This window comes from Canis aureus, chromosome 3 (assembly GCF_053574225.1).
Source record: "Canis aureus isolate CA01 chromosome 3, VMU_Caureus_v.1.0, whole genome shotgun sequence".
In the NCBI taxonomy this organism is placed as follows: domain Eukaryota; kingdom Metazoa; phylum Chordata; class Mammalia; order Carnivora; family Canidae; genus Canis; species Canis aureus.
Window position 1 is genome coordinate 9,111,664 of NC_135613.1, and position 12,198 is coordinate 9,123,861.

Here is a 12,198-nt window from a genome sequence, read left to right on the forward strand (position 1 = left end):
TCACAGTGTTCTGAAGTTATTATGTACTCTTAACTTTTTAAAAATATAGTGAAGATACTGGTCTCAATATTCCTTGGGCTTCCCTTCCTTATTTCCCCTTGTGTATTAGTTCACTTCATTCTGGCATCTGGTTCTCTCATCCTGCCAAGATTATAGCCACAAAGGCCCACCTGACCTATCTGCAGGTTTAACCTTGCAGATTAGTTCTTTCTGGAAACATCCTGTGCCTTGGCTTCTATAATGCAGAATCCCAGTGTTCCTCTTTTTTCTGGCTTTATTGATCTTTATTATTTAAAAAATAAATCTGACCCATGCAAATATACATATGACTGTATTATTTAACAAGATGCAGAAATAAATAAGGCAGTCAGGAGAGGCATTATTAAGGAGATGACCTTTCAGCAAGGATTTGAAGATGAGGGCTGGCCATGAGGATATCTGGGAGGAAGAACATTTGGGCTAGAGGAATGGCTTCTGCCAAGGCCTTTAGAGTTGGAGGAAGGGTAGGGAAGCTAGTTGGACTGGTGTGGAGGGAGTGGTGGGAAAATAGGAGATGAGGGCAGCAATAGGTGGGGCTGGATTGTGTCCATGAACTTAAGCTTTATGCATTGCAAGATTATTTTACTGGATCCATGCTATTAATTTGAAATATGGTTTATGTGCAAATTGAACTTTATATCCTTATTTCACAATCCTCTTTTTTTAGTGCTTTTTTTCTGAAAATTGATTTGGTCTGAACGATGACAAGGAACAACCTACAACAATGTAGATGACATTCAAAAGCATTATGCTAAGTGCAAGAAGCCAGACACAAAAGGCTACATTGTGTATGAATCCATTTATACAACATTCTGGAAGAGGCAAAATTATAGGGATAGAAATCCAATCAGCAGTTTCTAGGAATCGATGGGGTGGGTGGTGGGATTAACTTTAAAAGGGCACCAGAAATGTTTGGGGGTGATAGAAATGCTCTGTGTCTTGATTGTGGTGGTTGTTACATGATTGTATACATTTGTTACAACTCGTTAGACTGTACCCTTAAAAAGGGTAAATTTTACTCTATGTAAATTATACCTTATTTGTAAAAATCATTTTAAAAAGTCTGTTGGTTTGACATTAGCATAGCTATCCTAGCTTCCTTTTGTTTGGTATTTGCTTGGCATATTTTCCTCCCACCCATTTAGTTTCAACTTTTTTGCTCCTTGTATTTTGGGTAGGGTTGCTTGCAGTGTCATTTAACTGAATTTTTATTTTTATATTTTTCATTTTCTTTAAAGATTTTTATTTATTCACAAGAGACAGACACAGAGAGAAGCAGAGACACAGGCAGAGGGATAAGCAGGTCCATGCAGGGAGCCCAATGTGGGACTCAATCCCAGAACCCCAGGATCATGCCCTGGGCTGAAGGCAGGCACTCAACCACTGAGCCACCCAGACATCCCAAGAGTCAGACACTTAGCTGACTGAGCTACCCAGGCACCCCATAGGGTTTGTTCTTTTTTTTTTTTTTAAGATTTTATTGATTTATTCATGAGAGACGTAGAGAGAGAGGCAGAGACACAGGTAAGGGAGAAGCAGGCTCCATGCAGGGAGCCTGATGTGGGACTCGATCCCAGGATCCCAGGATCACGCCCTGAGCCAAAGGCAGACGTCCAACCGCTGAGCCACCCAGGGATCCCTTAACTAAATTTTTAAAACACCAGCATGATAGCATCTGTTTTGAAACTGCCACAGGCCATTTATGTGTCTTTGATTCTTGATATCCTAGGAGTTGTTTTCACCATCCTCTTGACTTTTCAGTTTCTGTCTGTCCTGCCTTCTTTGTTTTATTTCGTATCTATAGGCTGACTTTGCACTTTAAGCCTGTGTTTGCTGTGCCTTTTCTTGGTCTTGATGAATTGAAGTCATCTTAGACTCGCTGATTATTTGACAATGGACTGTGAAATTCTGCATCCAGCGGTGTAAAGAGAATGGGAACTTATTCACTTGCTCCCTGTCTGAAGATTTTGTTTGGCTTTACTTTTTAGCGCATCTAATGTGTTGGGTTTTTTTTTTTTTTTTTTTAATGTGTTGAGTTTACTTTGTGTAGATAAATAGCGTTTGAAAGTATAGCATTTTAGTGGCAAAATGACCAAAAATTAAAAGGATGAGATTAATGAAAACCTAGGGTGGGATGTAGTGCAAATAATTACTTTATGAAGGAGGAGGAGAAAGTTAAGACCAGATTTGTTTGTTGTTTTTGTTCTTTTTTTTCTTTTTTTCAAATTTTTACCTTTAAAAAGGTTTAAAAACGTTTTATTTTAAGCCCTATTACTCAGTTTTGCTTTACGCTTAGAAAAGAATGAACTGTAGGCTATTGAGGAGTAACTTCTTCCATCTACTTCTTTTTGGAAGGGGAGAGGGTGCAGGGGGGTGGCGCCAGATTTGCAGCCAAATACCATGTTAAAGGCATCTGTGCATTATTTATCTTTCTGTCCTTAGCGGAGCCTAGAATAGTGCCTTGCTGCATGTAGCAGCAGCTCAATAAATATTTGTTGAGTTGAAAGAGTCTTATGTTCTTGGTCCTTATTTGCCAAAACTTCGGGGTGGGTCTTGCTACTAGTTTACATTCCTTGGCGCCACGACTCCTGAGAAGTGATGATTTCAGGGGCCCAGGGTGTAGGGGAGACTTTTTATCAGGACTGCCTTGTGCTTTCCAAGGCTGAGCCTAACCGCCAAGAGCATGGTGGGTTCCCACTGCCGCTCAGTCTCTCCTGTTCAGTTTTTTCTTCATGGCTGATATTCCCATATTGGGCCCTTTGCGTGGAGTTTTCTTTTCAAATCCTTGCAACTTTTAAGGTTGACATTGCAATCAGACATAAGTTGACCCATAAATATGTCTTTTTTGGGGAAAAGAATGTATAAAGTCCCTGTACCTGAATTCTCCTGGAAGAGAATGATACTTACCCATTAAGAACAGTACTACCTCACTTATATACAGTTGAAATTCCCAAGTGATTGTTGAATCTTAGAAGTGTGTCTCATAAAGGACATTGCACCACAGAAATGCAGTTGCTGTGAGATGAGCCCTGACCACACAGAGCTGTACCACACCTGCTGCATAAGACCTTCTGAAGTCAAATAGGGCAATCAGAATTTGGGCCAAGGCTTGGAAATTGACGGTTATTTGTATTGAGAGGCTGTATCAGTTTTCTATTGCTGTGTAATAAATCACCACAAAATTAGGGCTTAAAATGATCATGTTTTTTTAGCTCGCAGTTCTGTAGCAGCACAGTGTTGCCTGGTTGGCTCGTCTACTCAGAGTCCCACAAGGCCAAAATCAAGGTGTTAGCAAAGCTGCATTTAATCTGGAAAGTCTAAGGAAGGCTTTGCTTCAAAGCTCATCCTGTGGTTGGTAGACTTTAGTTAGTTGCCAGTGTAGTTACTCACTATTAACTGGGGCCTCTCTCAGGTCTGTAAGGCCACCTGCATTCCTTCTCATGTAGGGGCCCCCTTGAGCTTTGGGTCTCTCTGATTTTCTTTTTTGCTCTCTACTTCTGACACCTGCTAGAGAAAGCATAGTGCTTTTAGATTGTGCAGTTAGATCAGGCTGCTTGTATGAACTCCCATTTCTTAAGGTCACCTGTGCTGTATAACATAATCAAAGGTGTGATCTTTTGTCTAATTCACTGGTTTTAGGCATTAAGGTGGGGTATCTTTGGGAGGAGGGGTTATTTTAGAAACTCCATCTGCTGCAGAAGGTGTCTCTCTAGAGTCTCACGTCTTGTCACTCGCCTACTCTTTACCTGTTTCAAGTGTGCTTGAAAATTACAGCAAGAACAAACAAAAACCCACACCAAATAAAACTTGGTTGGATTTGGAGATTGTCTCACAATTTTAGTATATGTGTGTGGGCATGAGTCTAGTGAAATGATTTTTATGTCTAGACCCTGATATTAGAGAATGTTTTCACATGATGCTTGGAGCTGGTCTTTCGGGAAAGCGGTAGCTCTGATGCTTCTCAATTACCTCTTAGACTCTGGATTCCATCCCCGGGCATAGATTCCATTCTCTAAAGGGATGGCGGGAGATGAGGAGGTGATGAGTGACTGGACTGCAAAGAATATAGGCGGTACTAGATATTACAGGCCCAAGAGTGTTTTTGAACTCGACAGCCTGCTGCTTTTATTCATTCAGCAAAAAATTTTATATGCCTTCTTGTGGGGCCAGGCACATGCTGGGTGCTGGTTATGCAAAGAGTCCCAAAAGAGACATGGTACCTGCCCTCATGGACCTTATTGAAGATAGACATCAAACAAATAAACACACAAACAAATACATAATTGCAAGTAGAAGTGCCACAAAGGGAAAAATTAGAATGCTTTGTGAGAGAATGCAAAGGAATTTACTATAGCCTGGGAAAGGAGGAATATAGATCAGGATTTGGATTGGGCATCCAGAAAAGCGTATGCCAAGTGAATAGATCAGCAAAGGCTGTGGATTATGTCCAGGAGCACTTCAGGGAAGTACTCTGAGGACTGTCCAAGGAACATACTATACTCTTTTTGGAGCTGGATTTCTGCCTTTGTGATTTGCCGGGTCAGAACACAGAAATAACTGCCGAATGTACTACTGACCCCAGTACCTCAGGGTCCCCTATAGTCCTTGTTGGTCTGAGGCTGTAGTGCAAGGGATGCTCGAACGAGAGATGATTTCAGGAGGAAGAAGGCGGGGACGCCCTTCTGGCTTAACCTGTTCAAGGTGGGGCTCTGCCTCCCTTTCAGGGTCTGCCCATACAGCTTCCTCCTGTGCCAGGGGAAGTTGGTGGCCCACAGTGCTTACCACAGGAGCATCTTATGCCCTCGTGCCATCTCAGGCCATGGGACATATCAGGTATCCACTGCTGCAGCAGCTGGGTAGAATGACAAGTGAATTAATACTTCCCCTGAACTTCAACTCCCTTTCATGTGTGGGAAGGTGTTTGAGCATTCTTTTCTAGTATTCTTGACCTACAACATGGGATCAGGTTAGATGAATCAAAATGTACTGTATGTTCGGTAAGCTGAGTCTTGTAGTCTCCCAAAGCTGCCGCTGTTGAGAGGATTGCTCTGTACTCCAGGTTGGGCAAACGTAAATCAGTTGTCTTTCCGAAATGTAGAATGGACTTGGCAGCAGTTTTATTTTTACCTTTCCTGTCATTTCTGAGGCTGGCAACCTAGAGGTAGGGTGTGGAATGGAGCTATAAATTACCCTTGGAATGACTAGAATGGTCCCATTTTTAACTCTTAATTGCACCTTTCCTTTTCACCTCTCTTTTTTATCCCTCCCTTATTTTTTTGTTTCCCCTGAATCCACATTTGAATGGAGAGGAAGAATTGAGGGTGTAGGTGGGAGCAGGTTTGCTTATCGATTCCTTTCTGAATGATGGAAACTGTTTCTTTTCCCATCACCAATTCCCAATCCCCCTCCCCCTTTTTTTCTTTCAGTGCTTCTATTTTAAGTGCCTGTTTTTTTGCTGGTTCTGTCTTACTGGAAAGTGGCCCAGCCTCACTCAGTTTTGTTTCCATGCTGCTATTAAAAGACAATGCCCAGTAAGAGGCCTTGGAGGAGGGGCAGGACAGCCACCCTCTTGGGTCAAGTCATCAGGCAAATATCAGTTTCCTGAATTGGAATGTGTGAAGGGTTTTAAGTATATTAGGTGATTTTAATCTCTGTGTCAGTTGTTGATTTGTTTTTGTAAATGGAGGAAAACTCACTGTTAGTTGTTATACCCTGAAACTTCTCATGTGCTGAGCTCAAATACTAAGGGGCCTGAATCTGAGGTCAGAGAATCTCCCTTTTGTATCCCGGGCCTCTTTTTACCAGGATAGAAAGTTATGCCACGCACCCAGTGTCCAGTCAGCCAGAAATTCTCGACATTGGGGAGAAGTGTGTTCCTGGTCTTTGAAGAATCCTCTCATTTATTAATACAGAGTGTTTGGAGAGTCTTGAATATCACCTCAAGTACATTCTTATCAAGATTCTTGTTTTCTGTGTTTTTTTTTCGAGCATCTTCCCACAAGTTACTTGTCTTTTAAAACTTTCTCACTTTTATTTTTTCTCATATGATGAACTGCTTTTGCAGTGTCTGAAATATACAAATTGATTTTTAAAAATTAGTAATTTTTATACAGTAAAATTCATCCTTTGCCATGTATAGTTCCGTGGGTCTTGACAAAATAGCATACAGTCCGGTAACTACTGCCATACTCAAAAGATACACACAGTTTTATCTCCCTGAAAATTTCCTTTGTGCCTCTTTGTAGGCACCCTCTCCTTCTACCTCCAGCCCCTGGTGAACACTGATCTGTTTTCTTTCTATACATTTGCCTTGCTTCTTCCTCAATTTTATAAAACTGGAATGAATAGTTTTTAGTCTTTCTGGTCAGCATAGTGCATTCGAGATGAATCTGTGTTGTTGCATGTATTAGTAGTTTGTTTGCTTTTATTTGCTGAATACTATTCCCTTGTATGGATGTACCATAGTCTGTCCATTCGTTCACTAGTTGAAAGTCTTTGGGTTGTTTACAGTTTTGGAAATTATGAACAAAGTCACTATAAACATTTGCCTACAGGTTATGGAAACATGTGTTTTCCTTTCTTTTGGGTAAAAACCTAGGAGTAGGATTGCTGATTTTTATGCTAAGTGCATATTTAACTTTATGAGAAACTGCCAAACCATTTTCATTTCTTTTCTTTTTCTAACTGTTTTCTAAAGTGGCTATACCACGTTGCAGTCCCTCCAGCAGTGTTCTAGAGTTTCAGGTGCTTTGTGTCCATCCTCCTCAGAACTCCCTGCTTTTGCTTCTTTTGTCTGTTTTTACTGTGTCCATTCTAACAGGCATGTGATAGTAGGCCATTGTGATTTTTAAAAAATATTTTATTTATTCTTGAGAGACACAGAGAGGCAGAGACTGGGAGAGGGAGAAGCAGACTCCCTATGGGGAGCCCCATGTGGGACTCCATCCCAGGACCCTGGGGTCACAACCTGAGCCAAAGGCCAACACTTAACCACTGAGCCACCCAGGTGCCCCCTGTCATTGTGACTTTAATTCATATTTCTCTACTGACTAATGAGGTTGAACCCCTTTCCTGTGCTTATTTGTCATTTCTGGATCGTCTCTGGTGAAATGTTTGTTAAAATCTTTTGATTACTTTTTATATTGATTCGTTGTTACTGAGTTTTGAGAGTTCTTTATATTTTCTGTATCTCAGTTCTTTATCAGATATCTTATTTTGCAAATATTTTCCCCCAGTCTCTGGATTGCCTTTTTGTTTTCTTGACAGTGTCTTTGGAAGAGCAAGAATTTTGAATTTTGATGAAGCTACCAACTGCTTTTAAAAATCAATTTCCACATGAAGAATATGATAGACTTTTTAATCTCAAATTCTGAGCCACTATCAAATATTGAATTCCACTTTTAATTTGGCAAAAAATTTTTTGTTCTGGCTTGTGAGCCATTGGTTTTTTGGACGTTCATTTTATTTTCACTTATGTTACCAATGCTAGGGCTAGCCTCTTTTTTAACCAAAGAAACAGAGTTTTGTTTACTGCACATGAATTATTGCATATGTAATGATGGCCAACAAAGCTGTGCTGGAGAGACAGTGCCAGGTTGTCAGCAGGCTCACTCATTGGTCAAGTGGCTCTCACATGTCAGCATTGTAGAGTGTGGTGCAGGTTTGTGTCTGAGCAAGATTACAGATCACTGCATTTCCATGAAGATGTAAACTTCTGGAGGTCAGGGACTCTTTCTGTTTTTGTTTTTTAACGTTCACTATTTTTTAAAAGGATATGATAAAGGATATGATTTAGCAGCCAGATGAAAGAGATACATAAGGTGAGGTATGGGGAAAAGGTGGAGTGCTCCTGTGCCCTCTCTAGGCATGGTACTCTACCCACATCTCCATGTGTTTACCAACCTGGAAGCGCCAGGGACCCTTTCTGTTTTGTTGCTAGCCCTGGAACAGGACGTAGTGATTAGGAAATAATCGAATGCTATTCAGTGGCTTTCGTGAAGTGTGACACAAGATGTCCCAAAGCAACCAAGCTGTCAGAGTACAGCTGAGGACTGAGGCCACCTCTGTGAATGGCAAAGCTTGAATGCTAAGGGACAGCCCAGGGCGCTGTCTGGGGGACTTCACATGCAGCAGATCTGCTTCTGGGAGTGTGGAGAGAGAATTCCAGGGCCCTGGCCTTGACTGGATTTCTTATGGAGGCCTCAGGTTCTGAGAGAGGAACTTAAGTAAAGATGATCACCCCAGCATTCTGAGAGGGGCACGCTGTAAGGAGAGCTGAATCTCTGTAACTAGATAACTTGAAGCAGTTGTGGAATTTTGCTGTTCCATCTTCTTCTCACTGCCCCAGGGGCAACATAATCCACCCATGCTCCCACCCCCACTGCCCATCCCCACCCTCAACATGGTGGCGGGATCAGGCCAAAGTTGAAGTCACTGGCAGAGCCGAAGCCAGGCTGCCTGTGGTGGAGCCCAGCTCATCTCCACCCCATCGTCTCGCTTTTGTCTTGATACTATTTTGGATTTTGGTGTGCGGTTTCAGCATTTGGGCCAACTTTTAATCACGACACAATCCCATCTTGTAAGGGTTGAGTGAGTCTTCCAAGAGGGGAAACTGGTGAAGACAAGATTTTCCTCAACTGTTGAGGCCTTCTCTTCTTTCTGAGTGTCTTATTTTAAAGGTAATTCAAGGTGAAAAAAGGTGGAAAGTCCCGATTTAGGGCAAGGGAAAATCTGGTGTGTGTGTGTGTGTGTGTGTGTGTGTGTGTGTGTGTGTTGGGGGGAGGGTGGAGGTGGCCGTGGGCTGCGGCCAGGGAGGCAGCAATTCATGCCAAGTGGTCCCAGCTGCCCCTGGTTTACAGGCTAATCCCAGCCCTGCTGCAGCCCATCATTCAGGGCAAGCTGCTATCATTAGTGGTTAAACATTTCTGAAAGTATTCTCTCTCAACTCTGCCCACATGCCCTTTCGGGGAAGGGAGGGAGGAGCCAGGAGAGTTAATGGGGCCCACCCTGTTGTCAAGTCCAGCTGCTCTTCGGAGGGATAAGGAGCCTTCGACTGGAAGTGATCATGGGCTTGTTGGGGAGTGTGTGTGTGTGTGTGTGTGTGTGTGTGTGTGTGTGTACACCAGTGTCGCCTTTTCTATGCTGCCCACACAGCCTGCTGCTTCTTGAGTGATACAGCCCTCGGCTGTGGGTTGTGTGTACCAAATCAGAGAGGCTTCTTTGTCCTTTTAAGGGTATTTTTGGCTGAAATAAACCTTTTATTAACCAATTTTATCTCTGTCAAGCTCTCGGCCCTCAACATGTACACACACATTCACTAGTGTTTGAGGACTGTCTTTCCCTTTGGAACTAATCTGGACTCATTCTGCTTTTGATGAGGAGTTGTGGTAAAATGCTCAATACTAACATTTCTTCCCATGAAGTGGGGACTTTGAAATATTTTTCTTGACTGAGGTGTGGTTGACAGCTTTTGATTTATGAAATTAGCTCAGGGAAAAATAAGATGGAAAAAGAGAGTCCAAATTAAATCTGTATTTCCATAGCTCACTTGTGCCCTCTGTATCCATTTTTAACTGCCATGCAGTCTTTAGGTATGAAGAGCTCCACAGTTTGCTAGGTTTCTTCTTTCCTTCCTACCTTCCTTCCTTTCTTATAGTTGTGGTCTAAGAAAAACTGTTTTCCTCCTTAAAAAATTGTGTTTTTTCCTTACTCGAAAGTATACAAGTTCAGGAAAGAAAACTAGAAAACTCTAGAAGAGCACAAAAGGAAAAGCTAAGGGAATTCATATTTACAAAAGTCAGATATAATCACTATTAATATTTTGGCTCATGCCCATCTTGTTGGAAAAAGTCCGTTTCTTGTGCTGGTGAAGGTAGTTGGTGGGGGCACTTCTTGTTCCCCTAGGAACCTTCGAGTTTGTTGTATTGTGGGCTTGTCCCAACACACTGGATAAGAGAGTCTCACCAGCAGAGGTGTTCTGGTTGATATGGAGCCTTCTAGCCCAGCAGGAGACCTTTTTCCATTAGGGTTCTTCATCTCACCATCGGTCATGTGCCCAGTGAAAAGAATAGCCTGGAAAGGGATTCAGTTCCAGTCCAGGCTACCCACGCCCAGTCTCCAACCAAAGAACATGGACTCTTGATCTTAGATTGTGTGGATTTGAGGCTTGCTCCACTGCTTATTTTCTTTTTTTCTTTAGATAAGGAAAAATAAAATAGGCATAGTAACAGTAAGCTCTTTCTAGGGTTACATGTTAAATGAGATAAAACAAAGTGCACTGCATGCCATGGATATCTGTTACGTAGCGTTCTGGCTCAGTGCATGTTCTATACTTCTATTGTTATTGTTATTCCTTTTGATAGTATTTCTCGCTGCCCCATGTACATGGTACAGATTGTGGACCTCTGTTTCTCTGCCTAGACAGAGGTGTTGTTTTCTTTCCTGGATAATATTTAAATACTCCAACTTGAAAACTAATAGTTAATGACTAAGTAGGAGAATAATCTCCTTTGACAAAATGGCTGGACTGAGGGCAAGGAGGGTTAGACATTTCCACTGAGTGAATGAAGTCAGGCTACTAAGGACTGTGAGAATGCATACTGCCTATTGTTCTCTGAAGTTGTCAGATTCTCTGCTCCTATAGATGCCGCCATTTTCTGTGATATAGATCCCTTTGTGCTTTGTTCCTCATTTATTTGAATGGACCATCAAGTCACCTTTTCTAGATGAAACATGTCAACATATGCATTGGCTGGAGTTGTCTAGTGCCCCTTGACTTCTTTTCCCAAGGGAAATATGTTTCTAGCTATAGAGAAAATGGATTTGGATGAGTTTTGAGCTCTTTTTACCTAATGGGAGAATTAACTCATCTGTAGCCTGTCCAGTGATTCTTGTTTATTTATTACATTTGAGCCCAATAAAAATAATGTGATGGTCACAGGATATTTTGCCAGTTATTTCAGATGTGGGGGCAATTCACTCTGGATGTGTTTACTTCAAGTGGAAAAGTTTACCCAATGTTGCCTTCTGGGCTATTACCAAGAAGGAGGCTTACCTGAGTCTTTCTGTTTAGAGCCAGCTTCTGTGGACTCAAAGACTAGAGGGGCTATTTAAAGTCTTATTTCCAATAAATAGTGAGAGAGGGAATACAGTGACTTAGATGGGACATCCCTCTTTCTTTTTCACAGTGACTTATATCTTTCTGCTTTATATTTTGAATTTCCAGGACGCACAGACATTCAGGTGGTTCAGCCAGAACAACCACAGCAGCCGGTGAGCAAAGCCCCGGTACTAGCAACCGGCACCGCCAGCCCGTTAAGAACCCAACCCACAGTGGCTTGGCCAATGGCACAGGTGAGTGACAGCACAAAATACCAGGCTGGACTAAAGCAGTGGCTTCTAGGCTCATATGGAGTCAGGACTCTGCCAGCTGCCAGAATGTAGGGTGGGCAAGAGGAGACTCCAATACTAAAATGAACTTGGATCCATCAACCTTTCCACTGGCCCATCTTCTTTTGTCTGTGGCATGTTCTGTTCAGCCAAGATCATTCTCCATATGACTGTACTCTTCTAAAATATTGCTTTGCACAAAAATAAAAAGTATTGGTTTTTAAAATTCATTTCTTGTCAGTACTGGGGGAAGGGGGCTGTCTTATTTGTATATGACACATTTTTTATTTCCTTCATTTAAGGAAAGGATCAGACTAGGGAGAAAGAAGACTAAGTATTATTGCTCAGAGCTGAGTTTGAGAAGATGGCAGCCCTGTTGGGTCGGTTGGGATGCTGACTAGGGGCAGAGCCAGGGTCAGGTGGCTTTGGGAGGGTGGGGAGATGGGAGGGTCTGTGGGGGGGGCACGTTCCATGGTTGTTCCAGTGGGAGTATTTGTCCCATTTGAGAATACGTAGCCCTTCCATATCCAGAGACTTTTCTGCCCTTGGTTCTGCTTCTCTGTAAGTGGGAAGGGAAGGACCTCTTTCAAAACAAACCAGTTTTTGTCATGCTTTCCTTCTGTCTCGTCAGGACAGTGTCGAATGAAAAAGGAAAAAAAAAAGGTTCACTTTTCTAAACCTATTGAAGATTGTCATATCTTGAGTGGCTGGCAGCCATTTGGTAATTTGTCTTAATTTGAAGGAGTTGGGAAAGGACTTGGATGTTTGCTT

The 12,198-nt window shown here is 42.2% G+C and overlaps 1 protein-coding gene across 5 annotated transcripts in view; it reads left to right on the top strand.

The window, feature by feature from the left end:
* WWP2 (WW domain containing E3 ubiquitin protein ligase 2) overlaps positions 1–12,198 on the top strand; it is a 145,735-nt gene that overhangs the window by 79,576 nt on the left and 53,961 nt on the right. For all 5 annotated transcript variants that reach the window (XM_077888628.1, XM_077888636.1, XM_077888641.1 and 2 more), the window contains one exon: positions 11,264–11,391. In XM_077888628.1, coding sequence (XP_077744754.1) covers positions 11,264–11,391 — 128 coding nt within the window. The remainder of the gene's footprint in view (positions 1–11,263; positions 11,392–12,198) is intronic.